This window comes from Puma concolor, chromosome F2, assembly GCF_028749965.1.
Source record: "Puma concolor isolate L17-30 chromosome F2, mPumCon1.1.hap2, whole genome shotgun sequence".
In the NCBI taxonomy this organism is placed as follows: domain Eukaryota; kingdom Metazoa; phylum Chordata; class Mammalia; order Carnivora; family Felidae; genus Puma; species Puma concolor.
The window spans coordinates 19474170-19501787 of record NC_141684.1 but is presented as its reverse complement, the minus strand read 5'-3'; the positions used below and the strand labels follow the sequence as shown (position 1 = coordinate 19501787).

Sequence of the window (27618 nt, the reverse complement as noted above, 5' to 3'; positions counted from 1 at the left end):
ATTTCAGGAGACGGTGAAAATAAATGCTTATTTCTAATTCACCATCTTCAACAAAAAGGGACTCTACTTCTATTTTTAATCTCAAAGGCTTCGCAGTTTTTCTTTGACCTTCGCTATAACCCTCACTTGATTTGTTTTTAAAATATACAAGAAGCTGTCTTAACTGACCTTCACATAACTGGTGGGCCAGATTAATGAATGCTCTCCATTTCCTCTGTAAAATACATAATGGATGCCACTGCAAGGACCAAAAAGCTACCCTGAAGTGTATCTGTGCACTTCTGCTCCCACCACCTGAATTGTGTGTGCTCGCAGGGGTCAGTTTATTCCATTTTAAAGAAATAGAAGCTGGAAATAGTAGTTGATACATTATAGTGGGGTCATAGAAGAAACATACCATGGAACTCTAGTAGGCCATATCAAAAGCTAATGAATGAGTACAGAGTTTAATTTAAAGTACAGTGTTTATGCTTTGCATCCTTTTTGTTACGATTCTCTGCTTTCATTTTGCTGAGTTAAATGGACAAGTGCTACCCGAAATGTATTGCATAACGGCTTGTTTTCAAATAACATAGAAAGTCATTATACCCTATGGGTCAAATGTATGCTTCTGTGGTGTTGCATGCTGAATTTTCACATACTTCACAAGATAGTTGTTTTTGCTTAGTTCCAGATGTTGAAGTGAAAGGTGAGTGCTCCAGCTATTATCTCCTGTTACAAGGTGCTGGCAAGAGAAAATGTAAAGCCACCTTGATTCACTCAGCCAACCATATCAATGGCTCATTTGCACTCCGTTTCATTCATGGAAAGATGAAAGCAAAGACAGAAGAAGCCAAACTGAGTAAGTGTTGATTTCAGGTGGAAAACGTTTTATATTTGTTTGTATATGTAGTTAAACCTTATGTGGTTTTTAGGGGGCGCCTGGGTGGCTCAGTCAGTTAAGCGTCCGACTTCGACTCAGGTCACTATCTCGCGGTCCGTGAGTTCAAGCCCCGCGTTGGGCTCTGGGCTGATGGCTTGGAGCCTGGAGCCTGCTTTAGGTTCTGTATCTCCCTCTCTCTCTGCCCCTCCCCCCTTTCATGCTCTGTCTCTCTCTGTCTCAAAAATAAATAAACGTTAAAAAAAAAAATTTTTTTTTTAAAAACAAAAAAAACCCTTATGTGGTTTTTAATGAACTTATTTTCCCCAAACTCCATTTCGCTCTCAATTTGCCTTTTATTTCAAACATACAATAGCATATTTGAACAATTTAGAGTCTGTACTCTAAATTAAGCCCCTTTTCATTCTACCTAGTAAAATTTAGTAGGTCAGACTTCAGTGCTAAATAAGAAATTTTCAGTGTTTTCCACTTTACACACATATTATTTTTCTACAATTTATATTTCATTTTTACTTCCTCTCAAGAATCTTAGTCTGTTTTATTGCCCATCTTTTTTTTTTCTTTTCATTTTCTACATTTCGATTATCCATCCCTGTATGACAAACCACTCCAAGTTTAGCTTCAAAATGCCTATTTATTATTATGTTTTGTAGTCCTGTGGGTTGACTGGGCACAGCCGGATGGTTCTATTTTGAAGTCCCACTTAGAGCTGAGACTCCATCCACTTGAAGACTTTGTGCAGCTTGTTGTATAAGACAGCTTCTTCAGCCACATGTTTGGCTCCTGGATTAGGATGACGGAGCAGATGAGATGGGTTAGGATGACGTTCTCTTCACAGGCCCTTTTCTCATAGCCAGTGAGCTTCCTCACGACACTTTAGTCTCAGGGTAGTCTGATTTCTTACATGGTTGCCAACTTTTCGTAGAGCAGTTGTTCTAAGAAGCCTCAGGGTTTTTTGACCTAGCCTAGAAGTCATTCACTGTCCCTTTTACCATAGTACCTTACTGATTTCATAGGGTTAGCCTGGATTCACTGTGGAAAGACTACACAGCAGGTAAACAGGAATAGTTTGTTGGGAGCATCTTTAGAGACTGGCTGGCTTGAGTAGCTGACCTGTAAAAGAAAATGTGATGGAAGAAATTCTGTTCTGCTACCTAAATTCCCTCAATTTAAGAGGTTGGTTAGAGTTTAAAATGTAAAATAATTTAGTATGCTTAATTTCTGCATCTTAATTATTATTTATTTTGAAATAAGCAAGACAGAGATGAGTAATTGACTTGTTTTTTAAAATTATGTAATAACACTTTCCTGGGAACTCAATATTATTGTCATAGAACATCTTTAATACTGACTTTTTTTATTTCTCAGGCTTTCCTTTTGACTTCTTGTCACTTCCACATTTTTCTGGGGAGCAACTTATACAGAGAGAGAAACAGTTAGCTAATGTCCAGGCTTTGGCTTTGAAAGAATGTCTGAGTAAGTAATGGTTTGTACATTTCATTAAATGTTTACTTGTTCAGAAATAATGCATTGTTATTGCTGTACTTTTTTTAAATTTCATTTTTAAAGTTTATTTAATTTATTTATCTTGAGAGAGTTAGAGATAGCACGACTGCGGGAGGGAGGGAGAGAGAGAATCCCAAGTATCTCTGCACTGTCAGCACACAGCCTGATGCGGGGCTTGCACCCATGAAGCCGTGAGATCATGACTTCAGCCAAAACCAAGAGTCGGACACTTAACCAACTGGGCCACCCAGGCACCCTTCACACTTTTTCTCACATTCTTTGCCTTTTAGGTATAATGCTCATTTGTAGAACTACTCTTGGTAGGGTAATGCAGAGTAGAAATGGTCTGCAACTTTTTTCCCACCAGACTTAGAATCTTTGTATTTTATTCGTACATCTCTGTTAACATTCATAAAAACGTTTCTTTAGGAAAATTTTGTATCTCATTCCCTTTAGCTATATATTGGAAAAGATACCTAACTTTTATCCTGATTGCTATAGACCTTCATTTTTATTTTACATCCAAGTTAGTTAGCATATAGTGCAATACTGATTTCAGGAATAGAATCTGGTGATTCGTCCCCTACATATAACACCCAGTGCTCATCCCAACAAGTGTCTTCCCTCATGCCCCTTGCCCATTTAGCCCATCCCCACACCCACAACCCCTCCAGCAACCCTCTGTTCTCTATATTTAAGAGTCTGTTATGTTTTGTCCCCCTCCCTGTTTTTATATTATTTTTGCCTCCCTTCCCTTATATTCATCTGCATGGTATCTTAAGTACCACATATAAGTGAAGTTATATGATATTTGTCTTTCTCTGACTACTTTCGCTGAGCATAATAGCCTCTAGTTCCATCCACATAGTTGTAAATGGCAAGATTTCATTCTTTTTGATTGCTGAGTAATACTGTATGTATACACACACACACACACACACACACACAGACTACATCTTTATCCATTCAGCTGTCAATGGACATTTGGGCTCTTTCCATAATTTGGCTATTGTCAATAGCACTGCTATAAACATTGGGGTGCATGCATCCCTTCAAAACAGCACACCTGTATCCTTTGGATAAATACCCAGTAATGTAACTGCTGGGTCATAGGATAGTTTTAGTTTTAATTTTTTGAGGAACCTCCATACTGTTTTCCAGAGTGGCTGCACCAGTTTGCATTCCCTCCAGCAACGCAAAAGAGATCCTCTTTCTCTGCATCCTCGCCAACATCTGTTGTTGCCTGAGTTGTTAATGTTAGCCATTCTGACAGGTGTGAGGTGGTATCATTGTGGTTTTGATTTGTATTTCCCTGATGATGAGTGATGTTGAGCATTTTTTCATGTATCTATTAGCCATCTTGATGTCTTCTTTTGAAAAGTGTCTCTTCATGTCTTTTGCCCATTTCTTCACTGGATTATTTGTTTTTTGGGTGTTGATTTTGGTAAGTTCTTTATAGATTTTGGATACCTACCCTTGATCTGATATGTCATTTGCAGATATCTTCTCCTGTTCCTTCGGTTGCCTTTTAGTTTTGCTAATTGTTTCCTTCACTGTGCAGAAACTTTCTATCTTAATTAGGTCCCAGTAGTTTGTTTTTGCTTTTCTTTTCCTTGCCTCCAGAGACATGTTGAGTAAGAACTTGCTGTGGCCGAGGTCAAAGAGGTTTTTGCCTGCTTTCTCCTCCAGGATTTTGATGGCTTTCTGTCTTACATTTAGGTTTTTCATCCATTTTGAGTTTATTTTTGTGTATTGTGTAAGAAAGTGGTCCAGGTTCATTCTTCTGCATGTCGCTATCCAGTTTTCCCAACATCATTTGCTGAAGAGACTGTCTTTATTACACTGGATATTCTTTCCTACGTTGTCAAAGATTAGTTGGCCATACGTTTGTGGGTCCATTTCTGGATTCTCTATTCTGTTTCATTGATCTAAGTATCTATTTTTGTGCCAGTACCATACTGTCTTGATGATTACAGCTTTGTAATACATCTTGAAGTACGAGATTGCCTCCAGCTTTGCTTTTCTTTTGCAGTGTTGCTTTGGCTATTTAGGGTCTTTTCTGGTTCCATACAAATTTTAGGATTGTTTGTTCTAGCCTTATGAAGAATGCAGGTATTATTTTGATAGGGATTCCATTCAATATGTAGACTGCTTTGGGTACTATCGACATTTTAACAATATTTGTTCTTCTAGCCTGTGAGCATGAAGTATTTTTCCATTTTTTTGTGTGTCTTCTTCAATTTCTTTCTTAAGCTTTCTATCGTTTTCAGTATATAGATTCTTCTCCTCTTTGGTTAGGTTTATTCCTAGGTATTTTTATGGTTTGGTGCAATTATAAATGGGATCCATTCCTTGATTTCTCTTTCTGTTGCTTCACTATTGGTGTATAGAAATGCAGCTGATTTCTGTGCGTTGATTTTATATCCTGCAACTTTGCTGAATTCATGGATCAGTTCTAGCAGTTTTTTGATGGAATCTTTTGGGTTTTACATATAGAGTATCGTGTCATCTGTGAAGAGTAAAAGTTTGACCTCCTCCTGGCCAATTTGGATGTCTTTTATTCCTTTATGTTGTCTGATTGCAGAGGCTAGGACTTCCAATATTATGTTGAATATTGGTGGCGAGAGTGGACATCTGTGTCATGTTCTTGACCTTAGGTAGAAAGCTCTCAGTTGTTCATCATTGAGGATGATATTAGCAGTGGGTCTTTTGTATATGGCTTTTATGATCTTGAGGTACCCTTCTATCCCTACTTTCTTGAGGGCTTTTATCAAGAAAGGATGTTGTATTTTGTCAAATGCTTTCTTTGCATCTATTGAGAGGATCATATGGTTCTTGTCCTTTCTTTTATTGATGTGATGTATCACATTGATTGACTTGTGGATATTGAACCAGCCCTGCATCCCAGGTACCATGGTGAATAATGCTTTTAATATATTATTGGATCCGGTTGGCTAATATCTTGTTGAGAATTTTTGCATCCATGTTCATCAGGGAAATTGGTCTGTAGTTCTCCTTTTTAATGGGGTCTTTGTCTGGTTTTGGAATCAAGGTAATGCTGGCCTCATAGAATGATTTTTGAGGTTTTCCTTCCATTTCTATTTTTTGGAACAGCTTCAGAAGAGTGTTAATTGGATTCTTGTTTTGGGGAGATTTTTTATTACTAATTCAATTTCTTTACTTGTTATGGGTCTGTTCAAATTTTCTGTTTCTTCCTGTTTCAGTTTTAGTAGTTTATATGTTTCTAGGAATTTGTCCATTTCTTCCAGATTGCCCAATTTATTGGCATATAATTGCTCATAATATTCTCTTATTATTGTTTGTATTTCTGCAGTGTTGGTTATGGTCTCTTCTCTTTTGTTCTTGATTTTATTTATTTATTTATTTATTTATTTATTTATTTATTTTCCCTTTTTTTTTTTTTTTTTTTTTTTTTTTTTTGATCAGACTGGCTAGGGGTTTATCAATTTTGTTAATTCTTTCAAGGAGTCAGCTTCTGGTTTCATTGATCTGTTGTACTGTTTTTTTGGTTTTGATAGCATTGATTTCTGCTCTAATCTTTATTGTCTCCTGCCTTCTGCTGGCTTGGGTTTTATTTGCTGTTCTTTTTCCAGCCCTTTAAGGTGTAAGCTTAGGTTGTGTATCTGAGACCTTTTTTCCTTCTTTAGGAAGGCATGGATTATTATATACTTCCCTCTTTTGATGCCTTTGTTGCGTCCCAGAGGTTTTGGGCTGTGGTGTTATCATTTTCATTGGCTTCCATGTACTTTTTAATTTCCTCTTTAACTTCTTGGTTAACCCATTCTTCATTCTTTAGTACAATATTCTTTATTCTTCAAGTATTTGTTGTCTTTCTAAATTTTTTCTTGTGGTTGACTTCAAGTTTTATAGCATTGTGGTCTGTAAATATGCATGCTATGATCTTGATCTTTTTGTACTTGCTGAGGGCTGATTTGTGTCCTGATATGTGATCTATTCTGGAGAATATTCCATGTGCACTGGAAAAGAATGTGTATTCTGCTGCTTTAGAATGAAATATTCTGAATATATCTGTTAAGTCCATCTGGTCCAGTGTGTCATTCAAAGCCATTGTTTCCTTATTGATTTTCTGCTTAGATGATCTGTCCATTGTTATAAGTGGGGTGTTGAAGTCCCCTACTATTATGATATTCTTGTCGATGAGTTTCTTTATGTTTCTGATTAATTGATTTATATATTTGGGTGTTCCACATTGGGAACACAAATGTTTACAATTGTTAGATCTTCTTGTGGATAGACCCCTTAATTATGATATAATGCCCTTCTTCATCTCTTGTTACAGTCTTTATTTTAAAATCTAGGTTGTCTGGTATAAGTATGGTTACTCCAGCTTTCTTTTGGCAACCAGTAGCATGATAGATGGCTCTTCATCCTCTTATTTTCATTCTGAAGGCGTCGTTAGATCTAAAATGGGTCTCTTGTAAACAGCATATAGATGGATCTTGTTTTCTTATCAATTCTGTTACCCTGTATCTTTTGATTGAAGTGTTTGATTGGAGTTTTTAGTCCATTGACATTTAGAGTGAGTACTGAAAGATTTGAACTTCTTGCCATTGTGTTAGGCACTCCTATAGAGTTAGGAGTTTCTGGTGGTGTTTTCTGGTACTTTCTAGTCGTTGTTGCTTTTGGTCTTTTTTGTTTTCTTTCGTCTTTTCCCTCAGAGAGTCCCTGTTAAAATTTCTTGCAGGTCTGGTTTACTGGTTACCAACTCCTTTAGTTTTTGTTTGTCTGGGAAACCCTTTATCTCTCCTTCTATTTTGAATGACAGCCTTGCTAGATAAAGAATTCTTGCCTGCATATTTTTCTGGTTTAGCACGTTGAATATATTCTGCCACTCCTTTCTGGCCTGCCAAGTTTCTGTGGATAGGTCTGCTATGAACCTGATCTGTCTTACCTTACAGGTTAAGGACTTTTTTCCCTTGCTACTTTCATAATTCTTTCCTTGTCTGTGTATTTTGTGAATTTGACTGATATCCCTTGCTGATGGTCGTTTTTTGTTGATTTTGATGTCCGTGTCTTTCTCCGTGTTAGGGAACTTTTCTGCTATGATTTGCCCACATAAAACTTCTACCCCTTTTTCTCTCTCTTCATCCCTCCAGGACCTCTATGATTCAGATGTTATTCCTTTTTAATGAGTCACTGAGTTTTCTAATTCTCATATCGTGCTCTGTTGCCTTAATTTCCCTGTTTTTTTCTGTTTCACTGTTCTCCATAAGTTTGTCTTCTGTGTCGCTGATTTGATGCTCTGCTTCATCCATCCTTGCTGCCGTGGCAACCATTCAAGATTGCACCTCAGTATCGCATTTTAAATTTTGTCCTGACTAGATTTTACTTCTTTTATGTCCAGAAAGGGACATATGATTCTATGCTTTTTCAACCCCAGCTGGTATTCTTATTATCGTGATTCTAAATTCAGGTTCAGACATCTTTCTTATATCTGTGTTGATTAAGTCCCTGGCTGTCATTTCTTCCTGTTCTTTGTTTTGGGTAAATTCCTGCCGAGTTCTGTGGCTCAAGTTAATGCAGATTGTTGTGTTAATCCTCAGATCAATTTTCTAGGTGTGCAAAATGGTTTTGTGATGATTTGGCTGCATTTCAGGGACAAGAGAAACAGAACTTCCATGCTGCTCTGCCATCGTACCTAACTTTAACTTTTGTCTCTAGACCTTTTTATAAAATTTCTTGTTATATATTTTTGGTTGTAACAGGAGGATAGAGACTGCAAATAGAAAGAAATGCAACTACAGAGAAATTACTGTTATCTTGAGCATTGATTCTTTAACCATTGAGACTTTAACCATGACTGTTAATAAAAATTCATTTCATATACTGAGTGAAGTTAGCCTTATGGATTTTTCTTATTCAGGAAAGTAACACTTTTTCCAATGGTCATAGTTTAAGGTTTTACTTCTATTAATAAATGTTAACTTAATATCAGTGTTAACATTCATTAGTCATCTATCAGTCTTATTCATTAGTACCTAATATGAACTTATTTTAAACTAATTGATAAAGAATTTTTAAGAAGTTGACTCAAATTGTGAGGCCTCATTAGTTGCATATAGAAAAAATGTGATATTAGGATTAAGTGGATATAGTATAAAATAAAAAGTATCCATTCTTTTCTTTAAAAGCATTTAAAAAACATCTTGAATTCAGTAGGCTGTTTTATTCAATGAAAAATAATTTTAGAATACTTCGTCTCAATTATTCTGTAAGAGTTACCTACTTTTTCAGTTGGACAAATCAGGGTAATTCTGTAGTCTTAAACTCCAACCACTGATTTATTTTTTTAATTATATAAATGATATTAGCTCAAGGAAAATATAGTTAGAAAGGCAAATCAGTTTCAATAAAAAGTAGTACCTGTTACAACCAAGGGAAAAAAAATACTGGAATAGTATTGTTGTGGCTGGAAAACCCCTATTTCAAACATCAGCCTACAGTATTACTCACTTCTTAACTTTGTTCTGCCCCTGCTAAATCCCTCTTCAGCCCCTACTTTTTTACCATGGGCCTTCTGCAGCTCTTTAAAATTCTGTTCCCTCCATATCGCCCCTCTCCATCGTTGCGTCTCTTCCTTACCCTTCCAACCAGAAAGATTGCCAGAGTGGAATAGGCAGCTCTCTGAAGCTGATGCATTTCTCCTTTAGGTAGGAAGAGTTAACCCCCCTGTTTGGGCCAGAAGGGAAATACTAAAAGCTATACCTAGACTGCTGCCTGCAGGTGTGATTGGAAGCTCTGGGTGGGGGTGGGGGGAAGAGCAGACAGAAGTACGGAATAAACGCTGAAAATGTGGAAGGGCCACGTGCAGCTGAGCTGTGCCAGCCATAGCTGTAAAGATGCCACAGCTTTGGGTGAAGCGCGAGGATGGTGGGGAGCCTGAAGCTGAAGGAAGCCATATAGCTAGTAGTTGCTAGAGAAACCAGCTCAGAGCATATCCAGGAAATGACCAATTTGCAATCCAAAGCATGAAATTGATGAATATTAATGATCCAGTTAATTTATGGTGGAAATACTTGCTGAACCAATCTCTCCTGTACCCAGAGTCAATACTGGATTAAAAATTTGGGGTAAAGTTGCATCTTTTCAGAACTCCTGTATCTCTAAAGACAAGAAAATGACAGCAAAACAAAGTTTCTAATGTAAAATGTCTGAGTGTATTTCAGTGACTTTCAAAGAAGTGAAATATACATATAAAAGTATCAAAAGTAGTATAGTTAATTAATTTACATGGTGAAAACTAACGTAATAGGAGCAGCTTTCTTTGGAAAAAAATCAACAATTCAGTATCAATACAAAGATTATAGCCTTTGCTGAAAAACAAAAAGTTGTTCTGGAAGATTTTTTCAAAATTATCAACAAGTCATAGAGTAGACTTATAATATCCCCAGTGGTTCTCTGATTAGTACTGAATCAGAGAGAGTAACTGGAAGAGTTTACATAAAAATACACATGCATTAATTGAGACACTTTGTTTTTTACAATAACACAAAAGTCAAATAAAATTTCTGTTTTGGTTTAGTTTTTTAATAATTACTTCAGTAATTTTATTTATTTTTAAAATTATACTTAATACTATTAGAATACTTACAATTTTATAATTCATGTTTACTTGATTTTTTGTAACTTATAGCTTCTTGCATTGGGAAGTATTAAATATCTTATTTCACTGATTGTTAAAGAAGCAATTTAGGAATGCTGGACAATTTTTGAATAAGATTGTTCAGTATGATACAAGTGCCAAAACAGCAACAGTCTTGTCATTTTGCTCCAGTACTGCAGCCATTACTTTGAGTTTCCCACTTCTTTTTTAAATTTATAGAACCTAGTAGAAACCTGATTAACACTCAGTCTCTGGTACTTTTGAATATTCTGGTCTATATTTTTTCTTTAGTAAATACTAAGTTATTGCTATCTTTTTTTATGAATAGCATTCTTTTGCTGATTCATTTTTAGGCTTCAGTCCAATGTTTTTCTCCCTAAACTTTTGACACTTGTGTGCAAACTCATTTATGCAGAGGTTTTTTGTATAGGTAAATTATGCTGCTCATAATCCTGTTAAATTTCATCTGTTCCCTCTTTCTATTTCTCAGTCCTCAAGGCCAGAAGGAATTCTGCCCTGCTCTCAAGATAGCCCAATGTTGTAACGTAATTGACTGTTTTAATAAGAATGGGTCAGGTTCATGATTTAAGTTTATTTTTAATGTCAATAAAAATGTACAGCTAAATTCTGAAGCATATTACCTATTGTGCATCTTTCATGTGCAAACAAACCACTGATAACTTTTAATTTTAGAATGACTCCCAGCAGATTGTGCAAAAAATAAAAAGAAATGAAGCTTTTTATTTCTCACTAAGAAGTTGTAATAACAGCAGCATATTTTATAATCTTACTTTACCATTACTAATGTTCTTGAGTGCAGGAACCACCTTGGATCACAACTGGAATGATCCTAGCAATATCCACGTTGGTAGGGTGGGAGTTTGCAGAGACATTGTTGTAAAGCTGATGTTCTCAAGTAGAATCTCTAGACCGGCTACTTTCTTCTCAGCCTACTCTCTTACATTATTTATGTGTCGACCTCATGTGATAATGTTCTGGACTTTAATCCTCTGTGTCCAAGAGCACAGCACAGTGCTTTGTAGACAATAAACTCCATAAATGTTGAGTTGAATTCTATGAATTTACAATTTACTATTATAGAAGAAAATGCTATTAGTTCAGAAGTGTTTTAAAAATGTAATATTTTGGGGCGCCTGGGTGGCGCAGTCGGTTAAGCATCTGACTTCAGCCAGGTCACGATCTCGCGGTCCGTGAGTTCGAGCCCCGCGTCAGGCTCTGGGCTGATGGCTCGGAGCCTGGACCCTGTTTCCGATTCTGTGTCTCCCTCTCTCTCTGCCCCTCCCCCGTTCATGCTCTGTCTCTCTCTGTCCCAAAAATAAATAAACGTTGAAAAAAAAAATTTTTTTTAAATAAAAAAAAAAAATGTAATATTTTGGGTGCGCCTGGGTGGCTCAGTCAGTTAAGTGTCCAACTCTTATTTTGGCTCAAGTCATGATCTCATGGTTCAGGAGACCGAGCCCTTCATTGGGCTCTGAATTGATAGCACGGAGTCTGCTTGAGATTCTCTCTCTCCCTCTTTCTGTGCCCTTTCCCCACTCACCCTCTCTCTCTCAAAAGAAATAAACCTTAAAAAAATGTAATGTTTTGACAAAAGTAATACATGGGTATCATTTAAAATGCAAATGGTATTGAAAACTTCATGTAGAAACCATCAATACTCTCCCTTTTCCTCCCCATCTTTCAGTCTTTGTCTGTAGAGAGCTACCCTCAACTCTGCCAACTGGTTTTCCTAACATTTCCTCTAGTTTTTTAAGTAATGTGTGTATGCTATTTTTTGATTTGCCAGTTTCAGACATTATCTTGGCATCTAACACAGAAGATAAAGACTTAGCTTTCTCATATCACCTTCGCTTTCTCTTTCCACCCTTTACAGTGAAGTCATGAATTTTGGTCAGTGTTTAGTTTTAACATTATTATCACTATATAAATAAGTTTACCACTGAGTCTTGCAATATATGATGATAATTACCTCTCTTGTATAATCTTTGTTTTTCTTATGATGTGGATGATAATTTTTATTTGCCCATTCTTTTGTACAGGCAAAATATTGTTACTTTTCCAGAGGCTCCACCATTTTTCTACCTACTTAATAAGTTCATTATATGTTCAAACACAGTTCCTTTTTATTTCTCTTCATTTTTTTTTCCAGAGTGTTTACTATTTTTCTCTGTTGTGTTCAGGTTGCTTCTTAGACCTCTTGACTTCTTAGAGACTTCTCTTTTCTTCTTTTCTTCTTTTGGAGTCTCCTTTTATCCAGACCCCTTGTCTTCCTTCTTGGATTACTCCCTTGTTTGGTTGGTGACTATCTTTTAGTAACTACTTGAATAAAAGTTCATGGGTCATAATTTTTTTTGAGTTCTTGCTTACCTGAAAATATCTTTACTTGATTGACAAGTCATAAATACTTCTAGGTTGAAAACTGTCTACCTTCGGAATTTTGAAGATGTTACTTTATTGTCTTCTACATGGTCGTGTTCCTATTGAGAAATCTAATGCCTATTTTTATCCTTTGTAGTGCTTTATTTTTGGTTTATTTGATTTTCCTCTGTTCTGGAATCTTTATCTCCAGAAGCTTTATTCTGAATCATAGTGTGTATGTATTTGCTGTTCTCTCCCTCTGCCCCCAGTTTTTTAAGTTGTCCATTCAATGAGCCATTTCAATATAAGATTCACATTCTTACATCTGAAAATTTTTATCTCTTTAAGAATTTCTTTTCCTTTCTCTTTTTTTCTCTTTCTAGAACTTTTATTAATTTTATATTGGTTTTTCTGGACAGAATACCCAATTTTCTTTCCTATTTCCATATTGTTTTTTGTTCTAGTTTCTGGACAATATCTGGCATTTTATTTTAAGCCCTTTTATAGTATGTTTAAAATTTGAGTTCTCATGTACTTAATTTTAAAAAGTCTTTTTCTTGTTCATCAATTGTTCTTTATCAAAGCATTGATTATTTCTATGAGAATATTAATGACAGCAAGCTTTCTTTTGTTCTCTGCAATGTTTTTTTGTTTTTTGTTTTTTGTTTGTTTGTTTTTTCCTGCTGGGCTCTTTTTTCCTCTTTGCTTGCGTTAGTCTTTCTTTTCATCTTAGATTTTTTCCTATTTTGAGGGTTGCAATAAATAAACCTCCTTACCCACCCAGTTGAGAAATAAACGTAAAAACACACAGATGGAAATAAATAACAGGTAAAAGCTTGATTGAAGGATATGACTTTTTAGATCTATGGCCAGGTGAGTTTTCTGATACATAACCCAGAATTGAATTCCCCCCTCTTGAATGAAGAGCTAGGCAACTGAAAAGCTAGGCCCTGTTGGGGCAGGGCCCTTATCACATTGCAGAGAGCATAAATTCTGAGAACCTGCCAGCTCAGAGGAAGGTTGGGGAGAAGGATCTGATCAACAAATGCCTTGTTTCTTCTCCAGACTAGCTCAAAGAGTGACAGCTGGGAGAAGGAAGCTACAGGTGTTACTGAATTAAAGTCTTACATGTGTAAACATAAGACCGTGGAAATGCAGAGTCCCTGCTCTCCTCAACACCTTTTCTTAAATGTCTAGTTACTCGTTTCTGTCTGTCCTGTTTTAAATGGGAAGCTTTGTGGACTTTAGTCTAATATACTGTCTGGCAAGCTGTACTTGTAAAGTGGTGGAGTGACAAGTCAACATTTTGCTTGTGAGCTCCTGTCCCTACCTCTGCCTCAATATCAGGACCAAGCTCTTTTCTCTGGGGGCATTCAGTTTTTAAAAAGCGGAATCCTTTCATCTTTCTTGGGAAGCATTTATACCTCCTAGCTTTCTGGCTACAGCACTTGGAGTTGGACCTTTCAGTATATAGACCTCTATTTAATCCCCCAGTTTTAGCCCCAGCTTCAGTGCTACCTTTCGGTGTGCCTGATGACACCAGTAGGCTGGGACTCTTTTTCAGCTTCCTCCCCCCAAAATGAGAACAGCCTCCTGGCTGTGAGGGGCGGAGGGTGGGGTGAAGACCTTTATTTAGTTGTCTCCTCCTTTTCTAAACATCCATGCGTCCAGTCCTAGTTTAACCTGGATCTCACCATCGTCTTCTAATACCACATAGTAGTGCTTTTGTAGGCACCCAGTGGACCCTTCCTGTCCGGTACCAACTCAGTTACTGTTCCACCATCGTCTCTTCTTCTAAAATGTCAAAAACTGTCATTATTAATTGTTTCTGCTTTTGTTGACCTTTTTTTATTCCTTTGTTGTAGATTTAGGTTTTAGGAAGGAGAAGAAATAGATGGAATTGGTCAAGTGACCACATGTAACTGAGAGTCTTACAGTTCTTATTTTCACATAAACACCAACGTCCTTAATGGTCTGCAATATATTCTGAAAACTTGTAAACTATATATTTACCATTTATCACTTGTTGGCATTAACAGATTATTCTAGTTTTGTTTATCTCACATAACTGGAAATTCTGTCATTACCTACAAATGGGATTAAAAGGAAAATAGGCCTGTTGATTTGCTGGAGAAATTCAACTATTTTACTTTTGAAAACATTTCCCATGAAAGAGTAGTGGATGTACTTCTAGAGAGGCTTTAAAATAATAGGCATATGGTTAATTATATTGTTTTGTTGTCTTACAGAAAGGAGAAAGTTGGCAAAGCAGCCTGAAGTAGTTTCTGTTGATGAACTCAAAAATCTGTTAGTACTCACAAGGGAACACTTTGTAGATCATTTTGATGCTTTTCTTCCTAAAACAATTTCAATAAAGACAGACAAAATTAAAACCTCCGATATGTCAAATGGTAAGTTTTTTGTTGGTTTAAATATTGGTTCTTTTTGTATGTTTGGCATTTATTATAGTGATTTATCATTAAAACTAATAAAATGTTGGTCAAATCAAGATGTATCTTGTAAATTTAATTAGTGATATATATTTGCATAGTCAAGTATGGTGTGTATATATGATGAACTATTTCTCATCATTTGAATATTAAAAAGTTTCTGATCACTCCTTTTCTTTTTCTAAGTTTGTTTGAGAGAGAAAGAGCTCATGCATGTGTGTGTGTGGCAAGCAGGGGAGGAGCAGAGAGAGAGGGAGAGAGAGAAAATCCCAAGCAGGCTCCATGCCATCAGCACAGAGCCCGACATGGGGCTCGATCTCACAAATGGTGAGATCATGACCTGAGCTGAGTTAAGAGTCAGATGCTTAACTGACTGAGCCACCCAGGCATCCCAATCACTCCTTTCTTTAAGGAGGTTTTTGAGCAGAGGGAGAAGCATTTTAAGGTGGTTCCTCTTAATGCTTTTACGAAGCGACTAGAAAGGGTGGATTTCTATTAAGTTACGTTTTTATAAGATAAGAATAGTAGGACCTACGCAGTAAATTTACTATAGTTAAAACTATATACAGTAAGATGCTCCACATTTGCCATTCATTGTAGCAGGAACAGTCACCAGACTTCACTGAAGGAGCAGGATATCATTTCTGTATTCATTTGCATTTTTTTCCTATTTTCCTGGTTCCTGTTCTTGTGATGAATTTGAATGGAGTGAAGCTTTACAGGATCTAACAAGAAAGCATTTGGTGATTGCCTAGCATTTTAAAAGTCCAGGATAATTTTTTGTTTTTATTCCATGAGAATCCTTTTTTATTCCATAGGTTAATAAGAAAATGACCAAAGAATCAAGTTAACAGTAATGTTTGTTGAATGAGTTTTCTGTTTTTGACACCATAAAGGTACACAAAAACTTTGTGGCTTATGATCTGTTTTGAAAGCAAAATGCAAATACAGCATGCTGTGACATTTCAAGAGCCCAGGCCCTGGAGCTAGAGTGCCAGGGCTCAAATCTGAGTTTTGTCGCTTGTTAGCTGAATGTCTTTGGGCAGTTTTTCCGCCTCCTCATGCTTCTGTTTCCTCATGTTTTAAATGGGATTAATATCACCCACTTACTAGGGTTATTGCGAGGAGTAGATGAGTTGATGCATAAGCAACACAATGGATTCCAAAAACCTGTGAGCTGTTATTTGTATTATCATTATCATCATCGTTACGTATCAGTAACAAAGTTCAATAGCAATGCAGAGTAATGTCAAAGATGTTGGAGACAGTGTAAGGTTCCTTGTAAATGGGGGATATGTTCAATAAAGAGACATAGGTTCTTGGTTGCATCATGGACTCTGGAACCAGACTAACAAGGTGGAAGCCGCTCTGCAGCTTACTTGCTATATGACTTTGGGCAAGTTTTCTAACCTCTCTGAGCTTCAAGTTATTTTTAATATTTAAATCGGAAATGACAAAGGTTGTTATGAGGATTAAATGAATTATTTATAAATTGCTTAGAAAGTTGCCTGGTATGCATATATTTTCACTGTTATGTGGATCCTGAGAAACTTAACAGAAACCCGTAGGGGAGGGGAAGGGAAAAAAAAAAAAAAGAGGTTAGAGTGGGAGAGAGCCAAAGCATAAGAGACTCTTAAAAACTGAGAACAAACTGAGGGTTGATGGGGGTGGGAGGGAGGGGAGGGTGGGTGATGGGTATTGAGGAGGGCACCTTTTGGGATGAGCACTGGGTGTTGTATGGAAACCAATTTGACAATAAATTTCATATATTGAAAAAAATAAAAAAATAGACAAAAAAAAAGAAAGTTGTCTGGTATGAAGTGCCATATATTAGTTTTTAAGTTAATGAATGTGAGTTTAGAGGAAAGGAATATAACAAGGGTAGGATAGTCACAGAACACTTTGTTAGGAGCCAAGGGACTCTGATGTAGGTCTTGAGTGATTCATGGGCTCTAGAGAGAGCGGAGAAGATTGGATTTTCCAGGGAGAAGAAGTAATATACCCAGAGTCATGGAGGTAAGAAAGGGCAAACTGAGACCAAGAGAGAGAAGTTGGCCTAATCAGAGGATTTGTACAGGAGATAACAGTTGGAAGGTAGGAAGGGCTGAAATAATTGTTTTTTTGCAAGTAAGGATATGTATCTTCTAGTTACCCATACAAAGTCAAGTTCTAGGACACTATTAACACACTGAGTTATGGGGTGCTCATCTTAAAATGTAAATCAGATTATATCACTCCTTTGCTCAAACCTTTGCCATTACTTTCCATTATACATAGAATGTGTCATCCTTAACATGGCTTACAAAAACCCTACATGATGTCTGCCCTCATACTAGCTTCTAGAATTCTAGCTTCCTCCTGTGTCACATTTCTGTTTCCTTAGTACCACAGAGAGTCTTTCCGTTCCTTGAGCACATCACATCCCTTTCCATCTCGGGAACTATATACATGCAGTATCCTCCTTCTGGAATACTTTTCTCCCAGTCTTTTCCTGATGAATTGACAGTCATTCTTCAGACTTTGACTTAAATGTTAACTTCCTGAAAAAGGTTTTCCCAGACCTTCCTCACTTTAAGTTGATTCCTTTTGTACTCATTTTCTGTATCTTTCTTTGAATTATTTTTTACATTTTAAATTATATACTATGTATGTAATTTTTTATTAATTGTGTGTCTTTATTCTGAACCATATGTTCTTTGAGAATGAGGAGTGTGCCTGCTTACTGTCTCCAATACCCTAGAGCTTAGTACAGTACCTGGCACATAGGAATTCATTTCTCCCCAAATAATGTTGAACAAATGAAAGAAACCTTGAAGTTTGTTGTTTTTTTTTTTTTTTTTTATTTTTTTTTGGAGCCCGAACTGAAATTTGACAGGTTATATGTTTGAACATGACTCCTCTAAGAATGAAGTTTTGAGGGGCGCCTGGGTGGCGCAGTCGGTTAAGCGTCCGACTTCAGCCAGGTCACGATCTCGCGGTCCGTGAGTTCGAGCCCCGCGTCAGGCTCTGGGCTGATAGCTCAGAGCCTGGAGCCTGTTTCCGATTCTGTGTCTCCCTCTCTCTCTGCCCCTCCCCCGTTCATGCTCTGTCTCTCTCTGTCCCAAAAATAAATAAAACGTTGAAAAAAAAAAAATTTTTAAAAAAAGAATGAAGTTTTGATTTTTAACATTCTTTGTAGCTTTTGTTTCAGTAAATACATCTATATGTGAATTATACAGCAAAGGAAGCAATAGGTCAATCATGTTTCATATTGTGACCCATTGTTTAACAACCACGCTCATTAGGAATTATTGACAATTGTTAGAGTTATTGATCTGCTTTCTTTTTCTTTCTTCTTTCTTTCTTTTTTTTTTTTTTTTATAAAATCTCTAGCATATATAACAAATAAAAATCAGCATGGAGAAAATGTCTTGATCTAACCATTTTATATAATCATTGCCACAGAGTTGCTAAAAACTTACAGTGCCAAATGTGATATCTGAACTCCAAAATGCAGTAACTGTCTCCTTCACCTCAGACCACTGGGGACATAAACACACTGTATAAATGGGTTTTCTAGGTAATTTTATAAGATCACAGTTTTATTATTTCAAATATTTTAGTAAGAATCTCCTAGTATGTGTTTATAATTCTTGCTTTATTAAACAGAATATGCCAATTACAATATAACCTTTTCTTTGTGATCTATTCATATTTATGTATGTCAGGTTATAATGGCCTATATTACTATCCACATATTATCATCTGCAGTATTACTTCCTTTTTGTTTGCTGTGATATGTGTAGGGAAGGTTTTGAATCCCTATTTCCCTATAGAATCACTTTTATTTCTTTTTTTCTCCTGTAAAGTAAAACACTTTTTTTTTAAAGAAGCAATGTTCTTGGTTTCTCGGAGGCCCTTTTTGTGCTTTTTGGTTGTCAGCATGTCCTGGTGTCCTGACTGCCACAAAGATAAAATATTGTGTCTTATTTTACTGTAAGAATTCAATTAGATTATTCCCCAAAAGTGCATCTGAATGTTTGTTTAGCCTCTGTCATTTATATTTATGTAAATTGTGTAGCTGGAGTGAACAATTAATTATATTGTAATATTTAGGAACAATAATGTTTACTTTTATTTAACATTCTTGTATTCTTTTGTGAACTCAGCGTGTAAATGTTCAGATCTGCTAATGATATTTTCTTTATACTTTTAGTGGAAAGCCATGTCAACATTAAAAAGTAGATTATTTCATTATAAAGCTACTGCTGTGTAAAATATTTCAGTACCCTTAAGAAATGAGAAGTGGTATTTTTGGATGGTGTTTGCTGGGAACCATCCACTGTAGTAATTAAAGATATTTTAAAATGTTCAAGGTTAAATAGCTTAATAAATAAAGGGAAAAGAACATGTAATTGGCTTCTATTTTCATTTATGTTTATTTTTTTTCTTTCTCGTATGTAAAAACTCCTTTACTAAATCATCGTTTTGTAAGACCCCCAAAGTATAAAATGGGTATTTTTGTCAGAGCTGATGGTTCGTCAAACAACTGATGTCCATTAATTTTCAGTTAATTTATTAGAACAGTGTGTAATAGTTCAAAAAAATTTTTTTAAATAAGATAGTTTTGGAATCCCAAAAGTAGTACAGTTAGTAATTTTTCCAGTGTTAAATAGTTTTGATGTACTAATAATTTATCATTTGAATGGAAGCTGTCTCTTTAGGTTTTTGATGAGAATTGTGATGTTTTAGCAATCTCTGTGTTCGTTCATTGTAACATAGTAACTAGAAAGATAAGCACACTCTTACATAAAATATTTTACTAGCTGTGAAATAACACTTAATGTTAGCGATTTACTTGAAGATGTATATGTTAAGGCATCTTACGTTAATGGATAAGTGAGAATTCTTTCTAAGGTAACCTTTATCTGAGAACATCATATGTTATTTACTATATTATCATACTTTTGAGAATGAAGTAATCTCTTTTCAAGATATGAAATTTTCCAAATAATGCTATTAATTCCTGTTCCTGGAATGAAAATCACATAGTATATCCAGTATATTCTCCATACAGTTGCCTCCTTTTCATTTAGTTTCACGAAAAAATAACAAAGTTACGCTTTTATTCACAGGAGTCCTCATAGTGCTAATTCGTTTTCTGAATTCTAGGGCATAACTTTTTTCTTTCTTTCTTTTTTAAGTTTATTTATTTTGGAAGAGACAGAGACACGGGTGAGTGGGGAAAGGACACAGTGAGAGGGAGACAGAGAATCCCAAGTAGGCTTTGCACTGCTATTGCAGAGCCTGATGTCAAACCCAGGGATCTGTGAGATCATGACCTGAGATGAAACCAAGAGTCGATGTCAATGGACTGAGCCACCCAGGTCCCCCTAGTGCATAACTTTTCTTATGAGGAAACAGTAAAGTAGGCAAAGCTTAACAGTGGTTTTTTTTTTTCATTTCCAAAAAACTTTTTTTTTAATGTTTATTTTATTTTTGAGAGACAAACAGGAAGTGGGGGGTGGGGAGGCGCAGAGAGAGGGAGACACAGAATGCAAACAGGCTCCAGCCTCTGAGCTGTCAGCACAGAACTGGATGCGGGGCTTGAACTCATGAACTGTAAGATCATGACCTGAGCTGAAGTAGTACGTTTAACTGACTGAGCCACCCAGGCGCCCCCCAAAAACTTTTCAATGGCATTTTGCTTGGGCCATCAGAGATATCCTTAATGAATGCCTGAGATAAGTACTATGCAATTAACCCAACATGGCTTTATATATATACATGTACACATGCACATGGATGGATGGATGGATCTACATGTATGCATTTTTATATAACAAATTTTAATATGTTAATCACTTTCAGTACTTATGTATGTTTCTTTTGCTTTAGACATCAGTTCCGTGGAACCTGGTTCTTCAAGTCTAATGGAAACCAATCCCCTGGAATGGCCAGAAAGGCATGTTCTTCAAAATTTGGAAAGTTTTGAAAAAGCTAAACAAAAAATGAGGTAATATTTAAATAGCTCAGTATTTTTAAATGAACATTTTTTTTCTTAATCCTTAAGTTTAGTGTTTATGAAATACAGGTAGTTTCTAGTTTTATTAAAAGGAAATATATGCAGGGGCGCCTGGGTGGCTCAGTCAGTTAAACATCTGACCAACTCAGGTCATGATGTCACAGTTTGTGGGCTCAAGCCCTGCGTCAGGTTCTGTGCTGACAGCTCAGAGCCTAGAGCCTGCTTTGGATTCTGTGTGTCTATCTCTCTCTGCCTCTCTCCCCTGCTCACACCCTCTGTCTCTCTCTGTCTCTCAAAAAGTGAATAAAAATGTTTAAAAAATTAAAAAAAAAAAGAAGGAAATCTATGCATCCTATAAGCGTTGGTAGAGTATTTACAGAGTAGAATGTTGAGAAAGTAACTGTTCTTCCTGACCTTCTACTTGTACCTTCTGGATGTACATAATCATAGTTAACATTTTAGTGGATGCCTTTCCAGACCATATGGGTGTTAGAGACAGTAAAGTATCCCCTAAACTGAGAAGGCACTTTGAGATGGAAAAACAAAGCAAGCCACTCCATACCTTCTACACAGTTTTGTTCAGCGTAACTCACTGACAGGGTTTCAGGCTGATGACAATCCAGTGCTTAGCTATTCTCCACAAAGTCTGGACCTTAATCCACAGATTTTGTAGAGTGAGGGTTTAGGCAGAGGTCATTGTAAGAGGTCAAAGTGTTTAACATTTAGCAGACCTCATGGAGCCATCTGTGTGCCAGAGGTCGAGAGAGGGGAAGAAACTCTGCTATCTCTACTAGTTGTCTGAACAACTTTAAGGAAGATCAGAACAAGCCTTTCCACATTCTGGTCAGGGCATACGTTAACCTCTGAGAGGCTTGAAACACGAGAGAAGTCGTCGCATGAACTAGATGGAGCCAAAGATGGGATCAGTATTATCAGAACTGCTACATCTGGGATACTTTCTTGACCTTTGCTTTCATCTTTTTTGTTGTTGTTTTTTTTTTTTTTGGTAGCCCTGTTTTAAATTCCTAATAATTCTTTTTTGTTCTCAGCTCCCATTTTTTTCATTAGCAACCTCTTCTTTTATTAATAATGAGAATTCAGGAGATACTAACGGGATGTTAATTGGAATCTTCTTTTAACTTGTTATATCTGTTCCTTGGATATCTCATTATCCTTTGGATCCGTTCTGTTTGTTCCTCTGTGTTTTTCTCTTATGTGTATCTTTCCTCCAGTGCCTGTCTTGATTGTTTCTAGCTTGGAATTGAGTACCAAGCTGCTTTATATAGGTAGTTGGTGTTTATTTTCTCTAAGTGTAGACCTGTTGCCTGCCTGCTGTAACCTGAATGTTGGGGGTGGGGAGATGCATGGTGGAGCATCCCTGGTAGACTTCACTGTAGGGCACCTGTGAGGGTTCCAAAAGGGAGGCAGCCTTGGTCCTTCACTCAACACTGCAATAACAGGGCTTTATTCTAGGGGCATTGACACTGAGACTGGGACAGACACAGTTCTGGATCTTCGAAGAGAACAGTTTCTCTGTTTTTCACTTGGAGATAAAATTGCAAGGGTAAAGGGAGGTGTGAGAGGGTGATACTTGAACAGCTGTTCTAGTACGGTTCTTAAAATACATTGCCTGATTTCTGCCCGTTGCCACTCAGCCCAAGTGTAGTCTCACCATGGCTTTGTGGGATGGGAGGAAGACAGATTCTACGTTTTTTTGTAGACTTCTCTCTAGCTTTCATTTACATGCTTGCTCTAGTTTATTCCTTTTGTTTGGCCCACCATTTTTTCACCTTTCATTTCTTAACCTTCTTATGAATTTAGTGACTGGCACTTCATCATTGTGATTTCCATTTGTTTTGAGTGGGGAGGTTACCATGTATGTTTAATGCACCATCATCTTGAACTAGAAGCTTGTTTGTCATTCAAGATCTAGATCAAATACCACCTTTCTCTTAAGTCGTTCATAAATGTTGCAACTCAGTGTTCTCTTTCTTCATTATATCATTACTATATCACTATATCATTACTTCCTTCATGAAACTTGTTTTATTGTACTTTTTATACCTCATTATGCATTAGTGTATCTGTCTCCTTTCACTGCCCTCACCTCCTTCCTTCTACTCAAGGCATACCTGTATACTAAATTACAAGCAGTGATTATGAGTCTATACATTATCATCAGTGAACTCTTTTTAGTATCTCACGATGATATTTACAAAGTCATTGCTCAAATACTTATGAGTGTATCACCATATGGGTAGATATCATCGAATTCTTGATTAGGAACAAAAGTTATGTTGCAGATATTCAGATTTGTATTGTGTTAAAACAGGCTTAACTGGATCATTAAGGAATATCCCGTAGTGAAATTCAGAAGTCATAAGAATTTGGCTTTGGACAAACTCACCTGTTGTGTGACTTTGTTGCCTCATCTTTAAGATAAGAATAACAATCCCAGTTCTGCTTCAAAGTTGTCAGTGTTTAATGAGATAATGTACGAAAAAATACTTTGTAACCTTGAAAACACTGAACAAAATAAAGTGCTATTATTTAATTTATTTATTTAGTTATTTTAACCTAAGTCCTATCCTGTGTATATTTTAGCTATATCTTGGTGGTGTAATTTATCATAAACTGGACTTTTAAATTGCTTTGGGAGGCACCTGAACGGTTCGTTTGGTTGAGCATTTGGCTCCTGATTTTGGCTCAGGTCATGACCTCGTGGTCCAGGGTATTGAGCTCCCCATAGGGCTCTGTGCTGACAGCATGGAGCCTGCTTGCGATTCTCTCTCTCTCCCTCTCTCTCTCTGCCCCTTCCTTGCTCATGTATGTGTGTGTGTATGTGTGTGTGTGTGCATGTGTGCATATGCACGCATGCTCTATCTCTCAAAAAAAAAGCTTAAAAAAAATTTAAAATATTGCTTTGATATCCTTGTGTCCAGGGTTCTATGTAAATGCAAATTATACACATCCCCATTGCATCTAGCCTATAAGATGACTGGGAGTTACATTCATTAAGAAACCTTTGTGAGTCACTGTTAGAGAATAGCTATGTAGAAATTACATTAAACTCATAATGTAGCTCCTGCCCTCCTAGGGAATGAAGTTTAGAGAAAATATTTGTGTATTTTCTTGTTTCACTCTTTTTATTAGATTTATATTTTCAATTTAAAAATAAAGGGGATAGGAGGGGGAGAGGGGCACTGTTGGTAGATTATTGATCTTTAATGTATAGAAATAGGAGTCTAAAACCATAATGTCAACATTTTAATCATATAATCGCCACTAAAAATGCTGGATTGGAGTAATAAAATAATCAGGGAATAGGTGAATTACTATGAAGTCAGGAAATTAATTTTCTGTGCAGGTATTGAAAGATTTGCACTTTGGTGACAGAGCAGTAGCATGATCTGTGATAGTGCTTGATAAAACCGTTAGCATTCTCTGAAACTACAGTATTTTCCTTTTTCTAGTTTTTAAACTTCTGTGAGTTTTTGGGTCCTTCGCAGAGTGATAGAGTAGAAATAGTACCTAATCAGAGTCACTCTAGTTCTGACTGTCATTTTATTTTATTTTTTATTTTTTTTTAAAGTTTATTTATTTTTGAGACAGAGAGAGACAGAGCATGAATGGGGGAGGGGCAGAGAGAGAGGGAGACACAGAATCTGAAACAGGCTCCAGGCTCTGAGCAGTCAGCACAGAGCCTGACGTGGGGCTCGAACCCACGGACCGCGAGATCATGACCTGAGCCGAAGTCGGACGCTTAACCGACTGAGCCACCCAGGCGCCCCCTGACTGTCATTTTAAATGGCTGTGTCACCCTGGGCTTATGGCTTGTAATGCAAACCAATGTGTGTTAGTATCTTTATCTGAAAATTAGTAATAATGATTGTTTTCTGGGCTTGGTATGCTGACTTTCGCTTTAGAAAGTACTTATTTTCAGGTGGTAACTTCATTTTGAGAGAAGAACTATTCTGTCTTTGTTAAGGAAATTTGTGAGGATTAAGAACATATTGTATGTAAAGTAGTTTGAGAAGTATAAACTCGTATATATTTCAACTGTAATAATGATTCAGTGCTTATTCATAATGTTATAATCATGGCTAAGAGAAACCTTGGGGAGATTTCTGATTACTGTCTCATTTCATGGTTGTGCCTCAGGTAATCTTTCAAATTCATAGAAAATTGGAACATTTAGTCCCTACTGTCAAAATTTACTAGATTATGGGGTTTCCGAACGTACAAAAAAGTTTAGATTTAAGTTTTATAGAATTGATAACTTCACACTCCTAAATAATCATGCCATCACTTATAAAGAATAGAATGTTTATATTAGTTAAGTAGTAGCATTATTACTGTGGTAACTGCAAGTTTCACCGTGACCTACAGGTTTTTAAAAATATACTTGTATACTAAATGATTCACAAAGATTTTACATTATTTTCTTTCCTAAATAATAATTCTGTAGTTTTCTTTGTCTGTTGTTCTCGTTTCTGCTCACATCACCTTTTCCTGACTACGGTGAAATCTAATCCATTTTTAATTAATCTACATAACACTATTTCTCAGAACTGGCTCATTACCTCGTTCATCTGAACAGTTGCTGGGCCACAAAGAGCGTCCACGGGATTCAGTCACCTTATTGGATGCTAAGGAATTGCTGAAATTCTTTACTTCAGATGGATTACCAGTTGGAGATCTTCAACCTTTACAGATTCAAAAGGGGTAAGTTATAAACTTGTAATTGCCAGTTAACTTCTTAAAAATCATTTGTAAAGCACATTGCATCTCATTTCTTTAGTCAGTTGATGCCCTCTGCTGCTTAGGCAAAATTCTCAAGGATGATCCCAGTGTTCCTCACATTTTACCTTAGCCAGTGTGCTACTGTTTTGTGGTATTGAATATAGGGAAAACAAGAAAGCAACCTCTGTTTACTCCCTGTAGAAGTCAGTAGCTTCTACTTTGTATACAAAGGACAATGCTTATTTAGAAAGAATTATAATTTGACTTGTAAAAAAGTTTTAATTCTTTTATCTGCGTTATTCTTTGGTTTTGATTTTGCCATTACCTGTCATGACACTGTCAGTCATGCCCAATATTAGCAAAAAGCACAGCCTTTCAACTGCAGAGAATGGAAAAGTACAATAAAAATGTTTTTGAAACTGTAATATTACTAAGAACTCAGTGTCTATATGAATAGTTTATAACTGATTTGACTTCCAAGACAACTTCCATTAAGTTACTAGTTAATATAATACTGGATGTTGCTAAAGTTGACTTAATGAATAGGTAAAATTGTGACATCGGTTACTCATGAGATTTGAATCATTTGTTCACCATCCCGATTTCTTTTTAATGTTAATCCATTATTTTGAAAACCTCCCAGAGGACCTTAAAAATTATAGATCACTTTAATCACTTTTACAAAACTTGTTTTGGCAAATATTGATTTTAAAGGTAAATTTTGGAAGGCATTTCTTTCAAGGTGGTTATATTTCACAAATAATCCCGGAGCTCATTGCCTTTATGTGCATGTTCATGAGAGGGAGGCAGGGAGGGAGAGAGAGGGAGAGAGAAAAGGAACAACTTTGAAAACTTGAGGATCTTAATAATTCTGGGTCTTAATGACTTAATGATCTTAGTGACGTAAAAATTGTGTGATTTTTCCTTCCTCATAACTTTGAGAGATTGATAATCTTTTTCATGGGAATCAAGAAAGTGAAGAATTATATACACATTTTCATTTATTTAGCTATTGGATTATTGTCCTTCCGGATCATTAAATGTGAATTGACAAAGTCAGATGGATTTGCCAAAACTGAATTATACAGATTTTGCTCTTTTGAACAGAATGTCTTTCTAAATGCACTGATGGAGGATATACTTGTAGTGAAGATATACTTTTTTTTTTTTTTTTTGGTAATTTTCGGGCAATTTACTTAGGAAAATTTGATATGGTTCCTCGGTGTTAGAATGACATCATTATCCAATATATCTTCTATTAATGTTAAAGTCGAACCATGAGCTTTCATAACAATGAATCAAGAACCTGTGGATTCTTACTAAAATGTCTGCGTATGCAAGGAGCTGTTGAAATGTTAAAGTATAGGCATGACTCCTGTATGTATACCAAAGAAATATTAAACACTGACAAAATACATATTTATTGAAACATTTCTTTTAGAAAGAACAAGTTCTGAGTAAAATTAAAGAAAAACACATAAAGTTGCTAAGAGGGTTGAAATAAGAAATGAGACACATGGGTAAAGGGAAGAAGTGAAATGCTAGGTGCCTGAATTGTTTTATATCAAGAAGTCATTCGTTTAATAATGAGTCATCAAAATACTGGGGTCATTAAATTAGTGTTACTAATTAGTGTTACTTTTTGTGGAACACTTTAAATGGACGCGTTAGAATATAATTCTGTTTTTAGGGCTCATTACTTAGCATATGCCTTACATTTTAATGTAATAATTTCAAATGCTTATTAATAGCAACCTAGGTAATTTTCAGTGGCAAGCGGGCAGTTTTTATTACTAAAGCCATGGGGGGGAAATGTGAGAGAGCACAAGTATTTATGGTACTGTACAACCTGCTTGCCTTTCTATGTGCCATTTCCAAGTTTTCATTCTATTGACTATGTAAAGGCCACCACTGCATTGTTCTCCCATTCCCATATAACCTATTCTCCATCAGGAACATGATCCTGAGCATTGGAACAGTGCCTCTCAGCTCAGGCAGAGAAGCAGGGGTT

General features: G+C 36.3%; 1 protein-coding gene across 3 annotated transcripts in view; it reads left to right on the top strand.

Annotated features, from left to right (window-relative positions):
* Nucleotides 1–27618, top strand: part of MTBP (MDM2 binding protein) — an 81032-nt gene that overhangs the window by 37943 nt on the left and 15471 nt on the right. For all 3 annotated transcript variants that reach the window (XM_086695679.1, XM_025922854.2, XM_086695680.1), the window contains exons 12-16: nucleotides 668–841; nucleotides 2249–2356; nucleotides 14660–14821; nucleotides 20738–20855; nucleotides 25434–25589. In XM_086695679.1, coding sequence (XP_086551805.1) covers nucleotides 668–841; nucleotides 2249–2356; nucleotides 14660–14821; nucleotides 20738–20855; nucleotides 25434–25589 — 718 coding nt within the window. The remainder of the gene's footprint in view (nucleotides 1–667; nucleotides 842–2248; nucleotides 2357–14659; nucleotides 14822–20737; nucleotides 20856–25433; nucleotides 25590–27618) is intronic.